This window comes from Chlorocebus sabaeus, chromosome 14 (assembly GCF_047675955.1).
Source record: "Chlorocebus sabaeus isolate Y175 chromosome 14, mChlSab1.0.hap1, whole genome shotgun sequence".
Taxonomy (NCBI): Eukaryota; Metazoa; Chordata; class Mammalia; order Primates; family Cercopithecidae; genus Chlorocebus; species Chlorocebus sabaeus.
Genome location: NC_132917.1, coordinates 60,997,598 through 61,020,247, shown reverse-complemented (window position 1 = coordinate 61,020,247; position 22,650 = coordinate 60,997,598). Strand labels below are relative to the sequence as shown.

The following is a 22,650-nucleotide window of genomic DNA, read 5'->3' as shown; positions in this document are numbered from 1 at the left end:
CTGCAGCCTGAGCAACAGAGTGAGACTCCGTTTCCCCCAGCCCCCAAAAAAAGGAATAAAAAGAAAACTGGTACTGCAAATTCTGGAATGATACCATTTTTTAGGTACCATAATTCACATGTGAAATCAACAATGGACTATAAATCCCTAGTGTTCATCACTCTTTAATTAAATAATTTTAACGACAAACCAAGGATCTCTTTATCACCTTTAGTTAACATTTTTAAAAATTTTCTTGATGCATTAGTAAGTGAAAGTAAGCAAATTGATGTGCAAGTAACATTATTATATACCTAGAAAATCCAAAAATTTCCAAATCTGTGGAATTAAAATGTATAATTACAAAAATTATAAAAAACATATAAAACATATAAAAATTCCAAGTATGGAACTCACAACTGATACACACTTCATTTCTTTGTGATATCATGATGGTGTTGACTGGGGAAATGCCTGGTTAGCTGTTTCCCAAAAGCCTTCCTAGGGTAAATATACTTCAGACCAGACCAGACCAGTGCCAGGCATCCAGTGCAGATCAGAAGCCAACTTTTTACCAGCTCACCAAGAGTAAATCCGTTTATGCCAGGCTAATACACAGTAATTACATTCAAGAGACATATTTATAATCCCAAAGTTGGTTACCAGTTTATAGAAAGGAAGAACTGGCACAGGATTTGTATATTTCATCATAGGGCCGTCAATCTTTTTCAGTAACCTCCGTGGGAAGCCAGACAGGGTAACAGTAAGTTGATTAGTGGGTGTGAAGTCAGAACAAGGGGAACTGGACAAATCAGTTGTCTCATATCCTTAGAGTATCTTATGAATCACTCACAGTAGAGCATTAGTCATGGGCTTTCATCCAGTGGCTAAAGCCACCACTTCCCCTGGATAATGCTTGGATGGGATTAAACACTCCTATAGAAAACTAGACAGAGAATCATGACACAATTCAGATTATGTTTTTTTATATATATGTATGATACATACGAAATATTTCATCCTCACAGCAATCATAGAAGTACAAATAATTCAAAATACCATTTTACCTACAAAAGCAGTTTTTGTTTGTTTTGAGACAGGATCTCACTCTCTTGCCCCGGCTGGAGTGCAGTGGCACAATCTCTGCTTACTGTGACCTCTGCCTCCCAGGCTCAAGCGATTCTCCCATCTCAGCCTTCCAAGTAGCTGGGATTATAGGCACACGCCACCATGCTCAGCTAATTTTTGTATTTTTAGTAGAGATGGAGTTTTGCCATGTTGGCCAGGCTGGTCTGGAACTCCTGACCTCAGGTGATCCGCCCATCTCAGCCTCCCAAAGTGCTGGGATTACAGGTGTGAGCCACCGTACCCAGCTAGTTTTTAAAAGATTTTTTTTTTTTTTTTAGTGACACATCCAGTAGCTTCTACAGTATACACTGTTACTAATGAGGAAAGGGTACACTTGAAACAGTTTTTTGTTTTGTATATTCCTTCACGCGTGGGGATGGGACAGGTTACAGACCTTGTTGAGGATACCTGAAGTCACAGGGTGAAGAAAGTGGTACAGAAGCCAAGATATTTTAGATGTGCCCATCCTGTTTACAGAGGCAAAGCTTAGATGTGTACCTGAGAACTTTGGTGATTGCATCTTCCTGTGCTTTGCATCCCGTTAGTGAGACACTCCATAAGGTATTGGAGGAGGCGTGCATGGAATAGGAGGGCATTGGCCTTTAACTTGAACCACTGAACCAAGGGGCTCCTTACCCCCAGTGCTTTGCGAAGATGCTAGAAAGAAACTGAAACTCAGTTGCTGAAGGGGTGGACTTCCAAAGGTGTTGCAGTTTTGAGAGGAAACAGGTAGGACTCTGAGAAAGGTGTCTTTAGCTCACCATGGGTGGTGGTATAGTGTTTTCCTGACTGAACTGTTCAAGTGAGTCTAGGGGAAATAATTTTTATATTAGTAAGTTCATATGGTTCTTACTGTGTTACAAACTAGTACATCAAATTGACGATTTCCCAGATGTTATATTGCCTAAAATAAGGCTTAGGTAGTATTAGCCTCTGTAAGTGAATATAAAGAAAAGCATTAAGTAGACGGGTGTGATGATTCAGTCCTGTAATCTTAACACTTTGGGAGGCCAAGGCCAGAGGACTGCTTGAGCCAGGGATTGGAGACCAGACCGGGCAACAGCAGTTGCTACAAAAAAAAAAAAAAAAAAAAAAGGCAGGCTTGGTGGCATGCACCTGTAGTCGTAGCTACTCAAGAGGCTGAGGCAGGAGGATCACTTGAGCCCAGGAGTTCAAGGTTACAATGAGCTATGATTGGACCACTGAACTACAGTCTGGGCAACAAAGCAAAATCCTGTCTCAAAAGAGAGAAAGTATTAACTAAATAGTATAGGTGATGGCAGATGTGAAGAAAATCATGAAAATGCTAACAAATGGACTAAAGTTGCGGAAAACGTTGAAAAGCTTATGGGCTTTAGAATCAAATAAATCTAGGGTAGACTACAGTCTGAACTATATCAATACTGACTTTGGAATGAATTTGAGAGGATTATATAATCTCTGAGCCTGCCTAATTTCCTCATCCAAAAGAAGTACAAAATTAGGATTTAAAAAAGGCTCTCAAAATTGATGAGAAAATTTAATGTAATGATCTGACATACCTAGAAAATGTTTATTTCTTTCTTTAATTGTTGTTGTTTTGAGACAAAGTCTCGCTCTGTCCCCCAGGCTGTAGTACAGTGGCACGATCTCGGCTCACTGCAACCTCTGCCTCCAGGGTTCAAGTGATTTCTCCTGCCTCCGCCTCCTGAGTAGCTTGGATTACATGCCCAACTAATTTTTGTTTGTTTGTTTGTTTTTTAATAGAGTCGGGGTTTCACTATGTTGGCCAGGCTGGTCTCGAATTCCTAACTGCAAGTGATCCGCCAACCTTGGCCTCCCAAAGTCCGGGGATTATAGGCATGAGCCACCATGCCTGGTCTGTTTCCATCTTTACTTGTAAAATAGAGATACTTATAACAGAATGCTACTTCAAAGTGATTAGAGATCATAAAAGGCCTCCATGGTATTTTTTGTTTGTCGTAGTAGTGCTGGCTTTTTGGTAGTTGTGGAAAATAGGTACAGAGATTGCTTTTATATTTAGCTGGATGTGATGACTCACACCTGTAATCCCAGCACTCTGTAAAACTGAGGCAGCCGGATCACTTGAGCCTAGGAGTTCAAGAGCAGACTGGGCAACATGGCAGAACCCTGTCTCTACAAAAAATAGAAAAATAAGCTGGGCGTTGGAGGCACACACCAGTAGTCTCAGCTACTCGAGAGGCTGAGGTGGGAGAATCAGCTGAGCCTGGGAAGGTCGAGGCTGCAGTGAGCCAAGATGATGCCACTGCAACATGCCTTGGGCAACAGAGTGAAACTGCCTTAAAAAAAAAAAAAAAAAAAAATTGTTTAGGACTGGGTGCAGTGGCTCATACCCATCAATCCCAGCACTTTGGGAGGCCAAGGCAAGCGGATCACTTGAGCTCACGAATTGAAGATCAGCCTGGGCAACATGGTGAAACCTCATGTCTACAAAAAATACAAAAATTAACCATGGATGGCTTGAGCCCAGGAGGCAGAGGTTGCAGTGAGCCAAGATCATGCCAGTTGTCCTCCAGCCTGGGTGATAAGAGCCAGACCTTGTCTCAAAAAAAGAAAAAAAAAATTGAAGATTATTTTACTTTGGGGGGATAATAGGGGAGAAATGACTAGAGAAATTACAGTATACAGTCTGCTTGCTCATAAGAGGGTTAATGTCAAAGCAGTCTCTAGTTCAGAGGTTAGCAGGTTAGCAGACTCTTTGCAAAGAGTAGACACTAAATATTTTAGACTTCCACAGGCCACAAGTCTCTGTCACATACTATTTTTTGTTTGGCTAATTTTTTTTTGTTTTGTTTGAGACAGAGTCTTGCTCTGTTGCCCAGGCTAGAGTGCAATGGCACAATCTCGTCTCACTGCAACTTCTGTCTCCCAGGTTCAAGTGATTTTCCTGCCTCAGCCTCCTGAGTAGCTGGGATTATAGGCACATGCCACCACGCCTGGCTAATTTTTGTATTTTTAGTAGAGACAGGGTTTCACCATGTTGGTCAGGCTGGTCTCGAACTCCTGACCTCATGATCCACCTGTCTTGGCCTCCCAAAGTGCTGAGATTACAGGTGTGAGCCACCGTGCCCAACCTGGCTGATTTTTTTTTTTTAAACCTTTAAAAATATAAAAGCCAGCCGGACATGATGGCCCACACCTGTACTCCCAGCACTTTCTTTTTTTTTCTGAGACGGGAGTCTTGCTCTGTCACCCAGGCTGGAGTGCAGTGGCCGGATCTCAGCTCACTGCAAGCTCTGCCTCCCGAGTTTATGCCATTCTCCTGCCTCAGCCTCCCGAGTAACTGGGACTACAGGTGCCCGCCACCACGCCCAGCTAGTTTTTTGTATTTTTTAGTAGAGACGGGGTTTCACCGTGTTAGCCAGGATGGTCTCGATCTCCTGACCTCGTGATCCGCCCGTCTTGGCCTCCCAAAGTGCTGGGATTACAGGCTTGAGCCACCACGCCCGGCCTTTCCCAGCACTTTCAAAGTCCAGTGCAAGAGGATCAGTTATGCCAGGAGTTTGAGACTGGCCTGGGCAACATGGCAAGACCCCATTTCTGTAAAACTTTTTGAGAGAGTTTGCTCTGTCACCCAGGCTGGAGTGCAGTTGCGCGATCTCGGCTCACTGCAACCTCTGCCTTCTGGGTTCAAGCAATTCTTCTGCCTCAGCCTTCCGAATAGCTGGGATTAGAGGTGTGTGCCACCATACCCAGTGAATTTTTGTATTTTTAGTAGAGACAGGGTTTCATTATTCTCCTGCCTCGGCCTCCCAAAGTGCCAGGATTACCAGTGTGAGTCACCATGCCTGGCCCAAAAGTTTTTTTTTTTTTTTTGAGACAGAGTTTCACTCTTGTTGCCCAGGGTGGAGTGCAATGGCATGATCTTGGCTCACCACAACCTCCAACCTCCAAGGTTCAAGCAGTTCTCCTGCCTCAGCCTCCCGAGTAGCTGGGATTACTGGGATGCGCCACCATGCCCCGCTAATTTTGTATTTTTAGTAGAGACAGGGTTTCTCCATGTTGGTCAGGCTGGTCACGAACTCCTGACCTCAGGTGATCCACCCACCTCGGCCTCCCAAAGTGCTGGGATTACAGGCGTGAGTCACCGTGCCTGACCCCAAAACATTTTTTTAAGAAAGTTGTGCGGGCCTGTAGTCTTAGCTATTACAGAGGCTAAGGTGTGCGGATCACTTGAGCACAGGAGTTCGAGGCTGCGCCTGATCTGTGATCACGCCACTGCACTCCAACCTGGGCAAAAGAGTGAAGACGCTGTCTCAAAGAAAAAGCCATTCTTAGCTCACAAGTCCATATAAAAACAGGGTATGGGTCAGATTTGGCCTGAGGGCCATAGTTTGCTAACCCCTCCTCTACTTTGATGAGTAATTAGGATACAGGAACATGGGAACGTAGGAACTCTCTTCCCTGTAGCCACAGATGTGATGACATGTCCTTGTTTACTTACGTGTATTGTGATACTATGGTGGGTATATGCTGCCAAATACCAACCAGATTAGGTTAGGATAAAGGGGAAGTAGCATTTCCTTGCGTCTTGCATCCAAAGGGACTCATCTTGACAGGAAAATAAATTGGCTTACCTGTGGAAGGGATCTTAGGCATCCTTGGTAAGGCTGAGTGAGTGACCTGACTTACATGTGTAAGATGTTCTCAAGTCCTTGGTCTAACCCAGGGTTTGGCAAATTACAACCCACGTGCTGCCTGTTTTTGTATAACCATGGCCTGCTAGCTAAGAATAGTTTTCATATTTTTAAATTTTTTAAAAATACAGAATTATATTTTCTGATATATGAAAATTATGATTCCAATTTCAGTGTTCGTAAAGTTTTACTGAAAGACAGCCACACCCATTTCCTTACTCTTATCTAAGGCTGCCTTCACACTGCCTCAGCAGGGTTGAGCTGTGGTAACAGAGCATGGCCACAAAGCCTCACATACTATTTGGCCCTTCCCAGAACAAGTTTGCTGACTCCTGGTCTAACTTACAGTCTTAACTGGAGGAGGATGGTCTGTGTTATATTTCTTCTTCTCCATGATTATACTTGCCCTGGGGACCCTGGGGGATGTGGAAGATGAGAAATTCATTTAAGACTGTGGTAATGAAGCTTCTATACTTTGAGAGATAGGATGACAGAGGATAGGGGCACACATCTCTTAGTGACATATTTTACATCTGGAATAGTCAAGAAGTGGAGAGGTAAATTCATAGAGGTTCCAAATAGCACTCTCTGACATAGTGCCAGATGCGGTCCACTCAGAAGATCCTCAGAAGAACAAGCCAAGAAACTGGTGCTCAGGGCAGCGTTGACTTAAATGTACCACAAAGGTCATTCTATCTTTGAAGAAAAGAAGGTAAAAGAGGAAAGATATGTTTAATTCTCCACATCTTTTTTTTTTTTTTTTTTTCTTCACCTCTCCCCTCCTCTCTCCTGAAGTCTAGCCATTCTATGAAAATTTTCTAATAGGCAGAGTGGTACCTTAATCCAAGAAAGATTTGGAGCCACTTCAGTAACTTTTTTTTTTCCCAGATAAAGTTCTAATACTCAAAAAGAAGAGTTGATTTAAGTCCCATATCCTTCAGGAATGAGGTATAGGATATAAATAAATTCAAGTACCACATTCTAAGATATTTCACTAAACATTGGAATGAATTTTTCCCCTTTACATACTTTCTTTAAAATGTAGAAAATATGCAAAGTTATGACTAGAAATAGCTGTAATATTGTACCTGCAGAGTATCTCAGTAGTATAATTTATAACCTATTCTGATTTCTTTTCAAATATTAGGTGTCCTAGTTGCCTATGAAGGTTTGCCACTTCATCTTGCACTGTTCCCCAAACTTTGGACTGAGCTATGCCAGACTCAGGTAAAGAAAATGAGTTTTAGATGATTGGTCTTTAATCTCATCTGACCAAGTGGTCAATAATTTTAGGAACAATGGATTGAAGACTTGCTGAAAAGTGGGGATGTTTTAGAATCTTGATAGGTAAAATATGAATGAATGAAAATACTATTACATATTGGGCATCTAGGTCCCCTTTGATTTTTTTTTTAAACTTGTATTTGTATCATAGAGGATATTTTAAGTAAGCTGGTTATAATTGAATTTCTCATTTATAGATGTATATCAACAGTTGTGGGGGGTCCAAAACAGGGAGATAGTGGGGAAAAGGCACATGCCACTTCTTCTCCTTCACCTCCCTATCTCTTCCTCTTTCCCACCATTCCAAAACCTCTAGCGGAAACCCTGTCAGCAGTCTGTCTTTTAGCTTTTCATGATCTGTAGTTTTTCAAGGGTCTGATGCGCTTGTTTTCTTAAAACAATCACCTTGAAAACAAGAAAGATTACCGTTCCTACCTTAAGTGTCTAAGAGCCAACTCCTTAAAATTAAGTGGCTGCATAAATAAAGCTTGTTAAGTTACAAAGGGAGAATTGGGAAGAGGAGAAAGAACCTGATAATAATTAATAATGCTTAAGTTATAAAGGGAGAATTGGGAAGAGGAGGAGGTACTAAGGTTTGGCTCATTCCCTGGATCAGGCATAAAGGATCCCCACTCCCTTCAGTCAGTCCCTGAAAAAACTGGTGATTGTCCTGCCTGGTTGCATCTGCTCTACCCCATTGGAAGAGATGAATTTATTCACCTTCCTTAGGTTCAACTTTGACCCACATCATGCTTTCTGAAGTATTTTGAGTCTGGTTCAGCCTCCTACCAGGCTGTAGTGTGCTCTGTATTCTCCTACATGTTTGTCATCCTGTACCATATTGGTTGTTTCTCTGCTTTTCCCAAACAGAGCTCAAGTGTAGAGACCTTATCAGAGTCAACTCCATTCCCTGAAGAAATGCCACTTTGTTCTCTACAGTAGAAATCTTTCAGAGGCTACTAGTATACATTGATCTTAGCTCCCTTGACTTAGCATTTAGTAGGCATTCAGAAAATGAGTTTATCAGTTGATTTTTGAGCTGAGTGTTCAGTCAGTTGGAGATCTCATTTTCCCTTTCCACTGCTACTGCTGCTCTTTTTCATTCTTCCTGATTTGGGTAGTGTCTTGGTTTCTGTACTCTCCCACTACCTATTGCTCCCTATTGCCTTCTCTACTTCTGCACCGCAGGACTCCCTTCACTTGACTTCTTTCACAGACAGAACTCCCTGTGCCCCCGAATTTCCCTTAAAACAAAGCTGAACCATATAAGGCCTCCAAAGCTTCCAGTCTTACAGAAGCAGCCATCCTGAGCAAGAAACATAGGCAGAGGCTATGACTGGTAGACCAAGGCAGATTTTTCTTAGTGTTAAGGATCTCAAGACCTGGGTCTTGGTCCTACTTGAATCCTAATTTCTTGACTGACCTTGAGTAATTTACTTATGACAGCTGCTTACTCTAATAAAATATACACATATGCATATATACATATTATCTAAATTTTGTCCTATTTAAAATATTGCTTTTTTCCATATAAATAAATGATCTATTATTAAAATACACATTTAAATCTACGGAGTATATCTGCTTAAAGACATACTACTTGTGTTTAAGAGCCATGACTATTTGAAAACAGGAAAACCAAATTTTAGTAAAATTTCCATATATTGGGACCACTGATTCTGTGTGAGATAATTAGGAAAGAAGGCTTATTGTTTATCTTTGTAGTGTTTATGGGGGGAGAAGGTATTTACAAAATTACTGTTGCTAATGAGAATATACAGTAAAGTTTAAAACATTTTGGATAATTGATTTTGATTCTTAAAATGTGTCTTTTCACAACATACGGTCTGGTTACCTATAAATACATTAATTTGGCCCTTGAAAACATTCACATCCTATTCTTTGTTAGGTTTATTTTTCCAGTCCTTGTTAACTCTCTCAGTGCTGGATAATAAACCTGCATTTCTTTTACAACATTTGTTCAGTTTTGGCATCAGTGTCTTTCCCCCAGCACTCCCATAGTCCAAATTAGTAACATTTTACTGTATGAAAAATAGTTGCTGTTAACTAAAAAATCAATAGGCGAGTTAGACATGGCTTTTCATGTAGGATTTTCAATGGCTTCAGATTCCGTCATACACAAGTGTTTAAGCCCCAGTTATTTCCGTGTTCAACCATAAGTGCTTCTTCTCCCCACTTTAGTCTGCTATGTCAAAAAATTGCATCAAGCTTTTGTGTGAAGATCCTGTTTTCGCAGAATATATTAAATGTATCCTAATGGATGAAAGAACTTTTTTAAACAACAACATTGTCTACACGTTCATGACACATTTCCTTCTAAAGGTATGTAGTACTCTGGAAACTCAGTGTGTCATTTCCAATTAGTTAAGCTTGTGTTTTCATTATGCTGGTCTTTTGGAGATTTTTAAAAATCATCTTTTTCAGGTTCAAAGTCAAGTGTTTTCTGAAGCAAACTGTGCCAATTTGATCAGCACTCTTATTACAAACTTGATAAGTCAGTATCAGAACCTACAGTCTGATTTCTCCAACCGAGCTGAAATTTCCAAAGCAAGTGCTTCTTTAAATGGGGTAAGAACTATGCAGAGGCGGCGGCGGCACACACTTCTAAACTGTCCTTCAGTTAACTATGTGGCCTTCGTATTTTGCTCTCGTAACTTTTACTGATTCGAACTCTAAGCCATGTACGACAAAAAACAAATTTTAATTACGCGTTCACAATGCCTTGTATGTACACAGCACACTCCATCACCTTGGAAGCTACAAGCTGGTATCATTAAATGCTAAGGGTAATAAAGGGAACGTCTTAGTGGTCTTCTCTCTACTTGAGTATATTTTTGGAAACATTACTTGTGATGTTTCTATTACTGCCTATGGCTGCGAAGTAACTGAAACAATGATCTACTGATTTAAAAAGGCAGTTAAATCTAGAGCATTAGTTGCCTTGTGCAGACTCCCATGACAGCCATGTCCTAGAATAATGGAACACCCTGGAAATAGGCTAGAATGTTGAGCAGCAGCCTCCCAAATCACAATAGCAGAAAAGCCAGAACAGATGACAGAGCTCAGTAAGCAAGACCTTACTATTTGTGACATCAGAATTTAACTTGAGAAACTATGATTTCAAGGTTTGTTTTTGAAATTCTTGTATTTCCTTTTCCATTTTCAGAAAACACTATTTGTCTTTGGTCTGACTTACTTGTTTGTGGGCATAAAATAATGCTATTAGTGACTTTAAGAACTAATGAGGCCGGGCAGTGGCTCACGCCTGCAATCCCAGCATTTTGGGAGGCCGAGGCCAGTAGATAAGGAGGTCAGAAGATGGAGACCATCCTGACCAACATGGTGAAACCCCGTCTCTACTAAAATACAAAAAATTAAGCCAGGTGTGGTGGCAGGCGCCTGTAGTCCCAGCTACTCAGGAGGCTGAGGGAGGGGAATCGCTTGAACCCGGAGGTGGAGGTTGCAGCGAGCTGAGATTACACCACTGCACTCCAGCCTTGCCATAGAACAAGACACTACCTCAAAACAACAACAACAAAAAACTAATGAAATGCTGTAGTATCCTAACACTGGCTTTCTGGTTTTATCATTCTAAGAATCCCAGAGAAACCAGAGTATTCTTAGGAAAGAATGGATTCCTGGGAAAATAAACATCTGCAATTAACTATAAACAACTGCATCAAAGTATTGGCTTTAGAATTTGAAATGTTCCTATCTGGGTTTTTGTAGGACCTGAGGGCACTTGCTTTGCTCCTGTCAGTACACACTCCCAAACAGTTAAACCCAGCTCTGATTCCAACTCTGCAAGAGCTTTTAAGCAAATGCAGGACTTGTCTGCAACAGAGAAACTCACTCCAAGAGCAAGAAGCCAAAGAAAGAAAAACTAAAGGTTAGCTTTATGGACTACTATCATTATTACTTTTAGGGTGGGAGGAGGGAGTAATACACTTGGTGTAGCTGGTTTAATAGTTGTATGTTCAGCTGAACCTCCTAAATATAAATGCTAGAAACAAAATTAACTTCCCACATCCCCCATGTGATCTTAATGACTTTCAGAGAAGTTTCCGTTTTGGCGTATGTTTTCACAGATGATGAAGGAGCAACTCCCGTTAAAAGAAGGCGTGTTAGCAGTGATGAGGAGCACACTGTAGACAGCTGCATCAGTGACATGAAAACAGAAACCCGGGAGGTCCTGACCCCAACGAGCACTTCTGACAATGAGACCAGAGACTCCTCAATTATTGATCCAGGAACTGAGCAAGATCTTCCTTCCCCCGAAAATAGTTCTGTTAAAGAATATCGAATGGAAGTTCCATCTTCGTTTTCAGAAGACATGTCAAATATCAGGTCACAGCACACAGAAGAACAGTCCAGCAATGGTAGATATGACGATTGTAAAGAATTTAAAGACCTCCACTGTTCCAAGGATTCTACCCTAGCTGAGGAAGAATCTGAGTTCCCTTCTACTTCTATCTCTGCAGTTCTGTCTGACTTAGCTGACTTGAGAAGCTGTGATGGCCAACCTTTGCCCTCCCAGGACCCCGAGGTTGCTTTGTCTCTCAGTTGTGGCCATTCCAGAGGACTCTTTAGTCATATGCAGCAACATGACATTTTAGATACCCTGTGTAGGACCATTGAATCTACAATCCATGTGGTCACAAGGATATCTGGCAAAGGAAACCAAGCTGCTTCTTGACATTAGGTGTAGCATGTCTACTTTTAAGTCCCTCACCCCCATGCTGTTTGTATAAGTTTTGCTTATTTGTTTTTGTGCTTCAGTTTGTCTAGTGCTCTCTGCTTGAATGGCAAGATAGATTTATAGGCTTAATTCTTGGTCAGGCAGAACTCCAGATGAAAAAAACTTGCATCTTCAGTATACTTCCTAAAGGGCAATCAGATAATGGATATGTTTTATGTAATTAAGAGTTCACTGTAGTGGCTTTCATTTAATATGGCTGTCTGGGAAGAACAGGGTTCCCTAGCCCTGTACGATGTAATTTAAACTTACAGCATTTTTACTGTGTATAATATGGTGTCCTCTGTGCCAGTTTTGTACCTTATAGAGGCAGATTGCCTCCGATCGCTGTGGTTCTTATTATCAAAATTAAGTTTACTTGTATACGGAACAACCACAAGAAATTTGATTCTGTAAAGAATCCTCTTTAGCTGTGGCCTGGCAGTATATAAATGGTGCTTTATTTAACAGAATACCTGTGGAGGAAATAAAGCACACTTGATGTAAAAATAATTGTTTTATTTTTATTGACATGACTGATTGCTATTCTGTGCACTTAATTAAACTGATTGTGATGATTTTTCATTTGTTTACATACGTTGCTTCAGTCTTCTCAGGTGAAAGTAGTGAAAAACCGTGAACGAGGGGAAACACTTATCCATTATATGCTGTTTCACTGGAAGTGTTACCAGCAGTCTACAAAATCAGTGTGTCCCCACAGACTTCTCAGTCCTCTCCACCCCAAAGTGCAAAACCACAGCAGGAAGAAGTGGAGCAAAACACAGCCAATTTGCCCATCAACATGCTTTGAATGCAATATACCACTGTTTTACTACCTTAAGATATATACACCTTAAAAACCCTAAGTAAAATAAAGGAACAGTGTCAACCTGCCATTTATTTTTTGTCATCTTGAACTAAAAGTACAGCTGCAAGCAAGCTTGCTGTAGGACAAGCTTCAGTTTGGGAAACCAACTATCTACACTCGGGACTTAGCTATTTCTAGAGTATCTATGGAAGGTCAGGTTAATACCTAATTTCAGGTTTGCTACTTTTAACTCAATGCAGTGTCTAGTTATAACAGAGTCAATGCTTTAAATTGTGTATACGTTCACAGATTTCATCCAATATAAAATAAAGATGGTCCTTTTTAAAAAAAAAAAGTATATAGCGAAGAGGTCAATGTGACACTTCTGCGTACAAAAAGTAATGCCTTACAAAATTTTCAACCATTTAGGGGGGTCAGCTGCAGTAAACCTTTTATTTCTTCAAAATGCTGCTTCTGCCAACAGAATTTCATGTTCTCTTCTTTACAGACAGGAACTCCTTTACAGTCCAATTGTAATTCCGTTTGCCCTAGAGTAGGCACAAAATTCAGTGCAACCGTGGCATAGTGTTCTAAGAAAAAAAATAGGAACCTTATTACTGCATTATGAAAAGGAAAATGTATCCATATGAAAAACCCAGCCTTAAGTGTTCTGGGGCCTTTAACATAAAGGGCACTAATTCGTAACATACCTTCTGGCCAGTTCCTACATCTCCATTTCATGACGATCTTCTTATTTGTTAACTGAAAAGAAAGGGGAAACTCCACTGAAAATCTTTTAAAACTCCCCACAATACAACACAGAAAAACAAATCCTTTCACTGAAACTCCTAAATACTAGAAGAATCAATGAACAATATACGGTCCCTCTTCCAGTTTATACATCAGCACCACTGATAATTGTCTTCAGTGTCAAAATGTCTTAAAACAGCAGTAACATCACGAACAGTAGGAATATATAATATTGTTTTAAGTACAGTAATAGTAACCAGAACAGAGGGCTGCTATTAAGGGTGAGGCAACAGAGACCCTAGTGATTTTGGTGCTAAAAACAGCACGTATAAAAAGTAATACTGAGTTAATCCCATCTTCTTTAACCTTGAGTCTACTTACCAATTCTAGATATTCACCAGTGATGTTCCCATTAAACATCTGGAATTTCCCTCCCTTTTCAGCTTCTAATACAGCAGTAGATTTAGAAAACTTTTGCACCAACTAACCAAATAAAACAGATGTTATTCCAGCACACACTATCACATATTTTAATGTAATTATGAGATACAAAATATAACAATTACTATGGTTTAAAAATCCTAAACATGTAGCTTTTACTTATGGAAAATAAAATACAAACTTTCTCTTCCTAGAAGAGAAAACTCAATGTAATATGGACATAGTCCCAAAGAATGCCCATCTCCCCTCCAATTATTCAGAAACTATGCTCAGACTTCCTGTCACCACCATCCCACATCCCTTCAATCAAAAACACAAGGAAAACCAAAAACCAGCTCCTGTTCTTTGTGATGTATTTTCTCCCAATGTCAGCATTTAACATGCTAGCTTAGGGAGTTACTCACATCCTTCACAGTGAAGATGCTATACAGCTGCTCTACAGTTGTGTCAAACAGTTCCATCATGTGAAGAGCCACAGTGGGAATCCTTACACCCAGTGCCACTGGAGATGAGGCCTGAACCTGGAGAAGGGAAGAAGTTCCAGGGAATGTTTAGCATAACAAGAGATAAAGCTGCTTGGATTGAAATAAGTCTTCTCAAGAAAAAAGCAAATGTCCCAAATTCCATACTGCCTATTCCAGACACACGCAAAAGCAGCATGAAAAGCCTTTTTAGCACCACCAGTCTTGGTCTTTACTTTGGAACCAGAGCTCACTGTTCCTACAGCTCTTTAGCTCCGTTCCCAGGTTATAACTGAATACCCCTAATCCTAGCTGGATTTCCAGATATAGCCGTGAGCAGATGAAAGACAACTGCACCTAAAGCTAAAGGGTGTCAATTACACATAAAACACCCATTCCAAGAACCGATCTAAAAATCTCCCAAAGTCAGCAAAGAAGGTTCTTTCATTGTGCTATGTGTATCTTGAAAGTCATCTGGTTTTGTAATCTGTGGCCTACCAAAGAACACTGCCTTTAGGAGAGTCTTGAGTCAAATATCTCATAGAAAGGTGTGTCTGTAACAATCCATCAAGAATCAAAGTCTCATTTTATCATTTGCACAACAAAATGGGAGATCTTAGAGGACTCACGGGAGACCCAAAGGTGGAAAAGGCCCTCACGTCCTCATTTCTCCAACAACACAAGGTTATTCAGAGCCCTAACTCAAATACTTCCTTTAACCCTTCCCTACATTTTGGCCAACAGAGCTCATACCTGCAGGGTATTCTCACTCGGTTTTCTTTTGACAGTCAATTCCTGGGCTGCCATAGCTTTCGCTGGTAAAATCATTCCCGTTGTAAATTCTATAAAGAAATAAGGGAAGTGGTTTTAATAAAGACCTTTCTCCTTTTAAGCACAAAGAGTAAGGTAGAAAACCCAAAACAGCGTGTAAGAAAATAAAACATATTTATAAAAATAATTCCTATAACATTTTGAGAATATCAAGACCATTCCGTGTTTTTACATATAAAACTGATAGATTAACAACGTGAGTTCCACAGCAACAAAAGCCTTTTCTTTTTTCAAACGCCTCACTTTTACCAAGTTTTTGCTAAAACTGCAAAATTTTCCAAAGTTCTTTTGCACACAGCTAAGTTTTATGAGATTAACTACTAATAGCTTTGTGGCTCTAACCCACTGTGAAAACAGACAATTTCTCATGTGAGGGTGGCCACCGCCTCACAAAGCCTGTCTTCACAGTAGTCAAGCCTGTGAGCCAGCTACACGTGCACTCCCATGGGAAAAGTGACAACCCCAAACCCATCCATGCCAACACCCAGATACTCAGGTAGCAGGGTCCAAGAATGAGGTACAGAGATACAGGCACTGCTGGCCATCTTGCCTGGGTCACTTCTCTAATTTAGGGAAGACGACAATAACCACATTTCCATGCAATGTTGATATTATCTAGGTATTTCTCAACTACACCTGTAATACCTGCAGTCACTTTCATCCATTCATTCATTCATCCAACAAAGATATATTAAGCACCTACTATGTGCCAGACATTGTGCTAGATGCTGGAGATACAGCAGTGAACAAGACAGACACCTTCCATGCCCTCATGGAGCTTATAGTCTAGCAAGGAAGACAGACATTAAACAAGTAATTACACAAACAACTGATTTTCATTCCAGAAAACTACAATTAACAGTTCTGTAGGCAAAATGGTTCATGCTGTGTACAGTAGTGATGATCACTAATTATGGTCTTAACCATGACTAGCTCTCAACTTCCAGACTACAATTTATTCTGAAGTATAAACTTGCTTCTGGAGCCTCTGACCACAGTGCAGAGTATAACGGGTAAATAGAAAAGGGACCCTCTGATTCACAAGGGATGCCTTCTTTACCCATCTTAACTGCCTTCAGGTAATCTCCAAGGGCCTGCCTGACCTTGGCGGTGCCTGCAGTTTTCATAAGATCCTTCAGTATATCCCCATCTCCTTTCTTTTTACTCACGTTCACCTACAAATCAGAAAAATACAAACCAAAGAAAGATCTGGTTTGATGTATTCTTACAACATTGGGCTGTATGGATGAGAGAACTATGGCAGTGGAGGAAGGAAAGAAGTGGATGTAAGAGATGTGCAGGGCAGGATTTTAAGGGTTTTTAATCCAGGGTCCGTGACAGGGTTGGGGGCCAATCTTGCATGGACTTCATAGAATGTAAACCCCTTAATTTGCATACAAAATTGTGCATGTGTATGTATATAAATTCTATTGCTGATGTGGTCCGTGGCTTTCATGGCATCTAGAAATGCACTGTCCGGTATGGTAGCCACTAGTCACATGTGGCTACTGAGAACCTGAAATGTGGCTGGCCTGAATCAAGAAGTGCTGTGTGAAATAATACGTGCCAGACTCCAAAGACTTAGTACCAAAAAAGAATGTAAAATACCTCATATTTTTTATATTAATTACATGCTAAAATCTTTTTTATATACTGGGTTAAATAAAATATATTAAAATTAATTTCACCTGTTTATCTTTTTTTTTTTTAAGAGCTTGTATCTCGTTATGTTGCCAAGGCTAGACCCAAACTCCTGGGCTCAAACGATGTTTCCCCTCGACCTCCCAAGCAGCTGGGATTACAGGCATCTGCCACTACACCCGGGCTCTAATTTTTTTTTTTAAGAGACAGGGTCTCCCTGTTGCCTAGACTGGAGTTCAGTAGCATGACCATGGCTCATTGCAGCCTCGAACTCCTGGGCTCAAGTGAGCCTCGTACCTTGGCCTCCCAAAGTGCTGGGATCACAAGTGTGAGTCACCATGCCCAGCCATAGCTTTAACTTTTTAAGTACAGCTACTAGTAAAACTTAAAATTGCACATGTGGCTTGCATTATATTTACATGGAACAGTGCTGGTATAGAACCCAAAGCCACCGTAATTAGGGAAATCAAGTTCCCATATAACCCAGCCTTGGACTATATACTTTTTTGACAAAGAACAAAATTGGGAAAGGGAGAAGAGTAGAAGACAGGCAAAGGGAAGGAAGAAGAGAGGGGAGGAGGGGGAGACCGAGGGATAAGGAAGCAACAGAGGGCTTTGGGGAAGTCTCTAGCATTCCCAGAAGAAAAAGAGGTGTTGATTTGAAAAAATTTAGCATCTCGATGCTTCAGCTGAGGTGGGCCTGATCTTGGGCCCCAGTTTGAATCTATAGAGTTTGTTCTGTAATGCCACTGAGGGATTAAATCTTAAAAACCAGTTAAACATTCTGTTGAAAAACTTCTCAGCTGATGGATCTGAATATAACAAAGTGGAATCTCAAGCCCTGAGTGGAGGAACCACATAACTGAAGACAGGTCTGGGACAGCCCTGGCCTGTGGCACTGTATAACCTTCGGGCCAGAAGACATGCTGCTGGGCAGGAGTCAGCCTATCTTGGAAAGCCCTCACGTTAAATACATTCACAAATCAAAAAAGATCCTTTGTCAGACTATCTTGGTGTGAAAAATATAGCAGCTGTAAAAATGGTCTCACCCCCAAAACCCAGCTTTCAGCCAGAAGAGGGCACTAACTGGAAGCCAAGCGTGGGAGTTACACACGACTCTGCCTCCCAGGAGAGCCACAAAAGCAACGCGTACTAACTGGGTAGTTCACAAAAAGCCGTGAGGCATAACCAAGGGATAGCTCGCAGCTAAAAGCTGAGACTTCTCACTGTTAAAGGGAAACAGCAAAGGTGCAGGAGAGAGAGAAAGTCACGTTCATCAAGCCATGCAAGCTGCCTGAGCAGTTCACAGTGCACACACTGTCACATTTAACCTGACAACACCCCTGGAAGAGAAATTAACCCCTTTTCACAGATGAGGAGGCTAAGAAGGGTGCAGTCAGCTGCCCAGGCCCCTTGCCTGGTCCTTGGGGGAGCTCAGGGCTTCCTGGGGCTTACTCTCTTTCCTGTACCACTCCAGCTCCACACAACATGCTGCCCCCACAGTATGGCAATCCTTCTCAGCAAACAGGCCCTCCACAAGGCAACCGAACTACCACACAGGAACTACAGTCTGATCAACACTATTTGAAATGCCCAATGTCTGTAGCAGAAGCTTGACTGAAAAGAGAACAGAAGAAATAGAAACTTGATCACATACCTCAGTGTCATCTACTTAATTTTCCTCAGAAAGACTGGGTATTTCAATCAATCCCTTGTGCTTCACTCCAGATTCTTTAACGATGCCTAAAATGAGCAAAATGGGTTCTTCAATTATAATAAAAAGTAACAACTGGGCCAGGCACTGTGGCACACGCCTATAATCTCAGCACTTTGAGAGGCTGAGGTGGGAGGATGGATTGAGCCCAGGAGTTTAAAGACCATCCTGGGCAACACAGGGAGACACCATCTCTACAAAATAAAATTATCTGGGCATGGTGCCGCACACCTGTGGTCTCTGTTACTTGGAAGGCTGAGGTGGGAGGATTGCTGGGCGGACAAGGCTGCAGTGAGCCTTGTCTTGAAAAGAAAAAAAAAAACAAAACTGCTTTTATGAAAAACTGTCCTGCCTCACTGAATAGCCCAGCGGCCCTCACAGAGTTCCACCACTCCAGGGCCCCCTGAGCAGCCACGGAAGAAAGGCCAGGCAGACCATGACCAAGGAGAGGGCATGAAGAGTCAGCGGCCTGCCGTCCTGAGGGGAGTGTGGGGCAAGTGTACCCATATTTCTCTTTTTGTCCCAGGGTATTCTTTGCCTGGGCAAAGCAGGATAAAGGAGTACCTTGAAGGGGAGAAGCATCACAAAAGCGATGGAAGGACAGAAAGGGACAGTGTGTTCCGACCACGGAGCGGAGGGAAGCTCTGGCCTGGGGACATTGTGTGGGGATGCCAGGCAGGTGGACTTCTCCCAGGACTAGAGTGTTGCCTCCTCCCCAGTGGGTCCCAGCTGCCACCCTAGACTCACTGCTAGAGGAGAGCAGCTGGAGGCGTTACAACAAGCCCTCACAGCCTGTCCTCTGGCTGCTGCCTGGCAATGGCTGGGTCTCATCCTTGCAAAGAAGCCAAGGGAGACGGAAAAGACACAAGGCCCACAAGGTTCCTCGGGCCCTAGGGCCCAGTGCTGGGGGAGCAGGCAGGGAGCCACACTGCTATGATCCAGCCAGCAGCAGACACCGGGGGGTTGCAAGAGAGGCAAACTCCCAGCCAGAGGGTCCTGTTCTGAGGCGGTGGGGAGGGGCTGAACACCCTCGTCTGCTAGAAAGGCAGCCAGCAGGGCAGAGGCTCGAGGCCAACTCACTGGACTACTCTGGGACACAAACTCCAGATAGAAGCTGACTCCCGGACTGAGGCGCAAACCCTAACTCCTCCTCTTCCCTTCCCTGCATCTCCACAGCCTTGGCTCCCTCAACAAGGACTGAGTGCACACACACTGTCTGTCCAGCCAGGATCGAGGCACCACTGAAGAACTGAACCCACAGACCCCAAAAGTGGACACACCCGAAATGCCCAGCAACTGATAAATGGAGAAACAAAATGCGGTATATGCACCCATGGAATATTCATCATCTATAAAAAAGAATAAAGTGCTGCTACCTGCCACAATACAGACGACCCTTGAACACATTATGAAGCAAAAGAAGGCAGACACCAAAAAACACATCCTGCATGATTCATGTATGTGAAATGTCCAGAGGCCAATCCAGAGAAAATGGGGGAGTGGATGCCAGGGGCTGGGGAAGAGGAGGGCAACAAGAGTGACTGCTCATGGGTCCAGGGTTTTGTTTTGGGGTGGTTAAATGTTCCCAAATTGATTGTAGTGATGGCTGCACAACTCTGTGACTATACTGAAAACCAATGAATTATACACACTAAATGAGTGAATTATGTCTCAATAAAGCCGTTTAAAAAAAAAATCCCCGCACTAATGAATGACAGGAAGATGGAGCAGGACAGAAAGCAAACTATTTTTGTAAAGCAAGTTTCAGTGCCTTGGGGAAAAATAAAGTAGGGAAGAAAGATGGCACAAGGCAGGGGTTTCCAAGCATGCAGAGAGATGGCTTCACTCAGGACAAAGACCTGAAGGAGGCAGGCAGCTACCTGGAGGAAGAGTGCTTCAGGCAGCAACGCCCAGAGACTCCTGTTCACAAGTGCCTGGTAGAAGAGGGCCCAGCTGACAGCAATGAACTCTAAGCAGCTGCAAGTGCTCCGAGAAGGGAAACCCCCACCCTTCTTGGACCATGGAACTGAAGTGTGGCCAGAATGTCAAGAACTACTAACGCTGATTCAGGAGCCAGTCAGTGCCAGGCCCATAGCAGGAGCTGTAAAAACATTCACTGAATGATGAACGCACTTTGTCCCCAGCCCCGCTAGTACCCTGAGGCCCCCGTTACCTTTCCAGCCCAGTTTGATGTACCACTCATAGAAGAAAATCAGCTTTCCTTTGCGACTACTGCACGAAGCCTCCCCTTCCACCTGCTTCAACTCGCTGATCTCGCCGCGACCAACGTCATTCTCCACAACGATGCCCACCAGGAGCTCCTGGAACTTCCCTTTGGACCAGCTGGTGGCATCCCGCTCTGTCCTGCCAGGGACCAGAAAGTCGTGAATGGAAGCCCCAGCTAGGATCCACCTGCCTGGGTGCCAGCGTCACGTCTAAGCCCAGCCCAGATCAGCCCAAGTCCTCTCAAGCAGCCTCGAGACCTGCCAAACTCCAACGTGCTCCTCAAACCTGCTTTCTACCAAATTATTTTCATTCTGCTCAGTTCTTTAAGATATTATTCTCCACTACGCAAGTAGTATTCTGTCTTAAAAACACTGGCTTATTTAGGGGAGAAGGGTCTAGCTAGCTCGCCCACTGGAAATAGACAGACAAAGCCTGGGCCACATGGAAAGTAGCAGTAGTGAAATAATCAGAATCATGACAATACCAGCTATCAAGTTTCTTCACATACACATCGTCTAATGTAATCTTCCCAAGTAATAGTCTCCCTTTACGGGACAGAAACCAGCTGAGAGGACTGACGTGTCCATCGGGCCAAAGCCAGGACACTAGAAAGTCAGTTCTTGGCCGGGCGCCGTAGCTCACGCCTGTAATCCCAGCACTTTGGGAGGCCGAGGCGGGCGGATCACGAGGTCTGGAGTTCGAGACCAGCCTGACCAACATGGTGAAACCCCGTCTCTACTAAAAATACAAACATCAGACTGGCGTGGTGGCTCACGCCTGTAGTCCCAGCTACTCATGAGGCTGAGGCAGGAGACTCGCTTGACCCGGGAAGCGGAGATTGCGTGAGCCAAGATTGCCCATGCCCTCATGGCTCCTCCGGACCAGCCAAGTCATGTTCCCCTGGGGACCGGCCTCAGCATCCCCTTGACGGCCTGGAGGGACCACAGCCCCGGCCAGGGGCGCAGGGCAGAGGACACCCCTTCCGGAGGTTCTGCAGCAGAGGGCGGCCGACCTCGCTCCACGCGCCAGGTGAGGCGCGCGAAGTATGGGGAGCTTGTCTCACTCACAGTAGGCCCGGCTGGCGGGGGACGCCTGCGGGGTGGGCGCGAACTGAGACCCAAATTTCTGCTCTTTCCACTACGTTCCATGCCCCCGCCCCCGCCCCTAACACACTCTCTCAATCCAGCTCCCTTCGAACTCCCCGAAACATCCAGAGGAGTGGGGCGGGAGGAGAAGGGAAGGCCCTAAGACCACAGACGGTGGGAGTGGAAAGGTCTGTCGGAAGTCACTCATGGGGCCCAACCCAACTTTCAAAAAGAGGCAGCTGCAACCCGCCCTCGCCGGTCTCCGTACCCAAGGACGCTCCCGAGCCCAGGCGGAGGCCGAAACCTGCGTCCAGCAGCTGAGGGGGGGGCGTGGCCCCCTAGTCCCCTCACCCCCGCGACCCTGCGGCCCCGCACAGACCCCAGCGCAGTCCCAGCTCCCGCGGGCCGGCCCTCCCCAGATCCCGGAAGGAGGCCGCCGCCGGTCGCGCCACCCCGCCGGCCGCACCAATGCCAGTTGTTCACGTTGGTCCCGTCCTCCCGCTCCTCCACGATCCAGCGCAGGTCCCCCTGGCCCCACTTGGCCATGGCGGCGCGGGCGGCGCAGACTGGACGGAAAACACGGAGAGGCCAAAGCGCTGCGGCTCCGAAGCCGGCGTTTCTGGCCGCCGAGCTCCGGAGCGGCGCGTTCGCAGCGCCCAGTAACTGCCAGAAGGCCCCGCCCCGCCGCGGCGCGCCCGGGAGCCCCGGCCGGGATCTGAGAGGCGGGTCGTACGGGGATGCGGAGGCGGGGAGGGGCTAGGACCGCCGCGGTTCCGCTGCGCGTCTCCTAACGCTGGGGCGAGACGGGGCTGCCTGGGCCGCCTGCGAAGGGCGGAGGCCGCTGCAGGACCCGCGGTGCTGGCTGGCTCGTGGTTCCCGGCGCCGGAT

The 22,650-nt window shown here is 44.1% G+C and overlaps 2 protein-coding genes across 8 annotated transcripts in view; one reads left to right on the top strand and one right to left on the bottom strand.

Moving 5' to 3' along the window:
* Nucleotides 1-12,390, top strand: part of USP34 (ubiquitin specific peptidase 34) — a 285,331-nt gene extending 272,941 nt beyond the window's left edge. For all 6 annotated transcript variants that reach the window (XM_007970503.3, XM_073023027.1, XM_007970505.3 and 3 more), the window contains 5 exons: nucleotides 6,913-6,992; nucleotides 9,252-9,392; nucleotides 9,495-9,638; nucleotides 10,800-10,959; nucleotides 11,159-12,390. In XM_007970503.3, coding sequence (XP_007968694.3) covers nucleotides 6,913-6,992; nucleotides 9,252-9,392; nucleotides 9,495-9,638; nucleotides 10,800-10,959; nucleotides 11,159-11,766 — 1,133 coding nt within the window. In that variant the 3' untranslated portion in view covers nucleotides 11,767-12,390. The remainder of the gene's footprint in view (nucleotides 1-6,912; nucleotides 6,993-9,251; nucleotides 9,393-9,494; nucleotides 9,639-10,799; nucleotides 10,960-11,158) is intronic.
* AHSA2P (activator of HSP90 ATPase homolog 2) lies at nucleotides 12,310-22,650 on the bottom strand. Of its 2 annotated transcripts, none has more exons than XM_073023030.1 (7): nucleotides 22,229-22,650; nucleotides 20,625-20,815; nucleotides 15,019-15,107; nucleotides 14,209-14,325; nucleotides 13,745-13,846; nucleotides 13,324-13,375; nucleotides 12,310-13,203 (listed from the first exon to the last, which is right to left on the bottom strand). In XM_073023030.1, the coding sequence occupies exons 1-7, from the start codon at nucleotides 22,306-22,308 to the stop codon at nucleotides 13,031-13,033; spliced, it is 804 nt and encodes a 267-aa protein (XP_072879131.1). In that variant the 5' UTR covers nucleotides 22,309-22,650; the 3' UTR covers nucleotides 12,310-13,030. The 2 variants fall into 2 exon arrangements, with proteins under 2 accessions (XP_072879131.1, XP_072879132.1); XM_073023031.1 differs by lacking the exon at nucleotides 22,229-22,650 and adding an exon at nucleotides 22,031-22,110.

Coding starts and splice junctions, on each gene's coding strand:
- AHSA2P (XM_073023030.1), bottom strand. CDS start 22,308: ATGGCCAAGTGGGGCCAGGGGGACCTGCGCTGGATCGTGGAGGAGCGG. Junction 13,847..14,208: donor GCATCTTCACTGTGAAGGAT/GTGAGTAACTCC, acceptor TTATTTGGTTAG/TTGGTGCAAAAGTTTTCTAA. Junction 13,376..13,744: donor CTGGTGAATATCTAGAATTG/GTAAGTAGACTC, acceptor CTTTCTTTTCAG/TTAACAAATAAGAAGATCGT.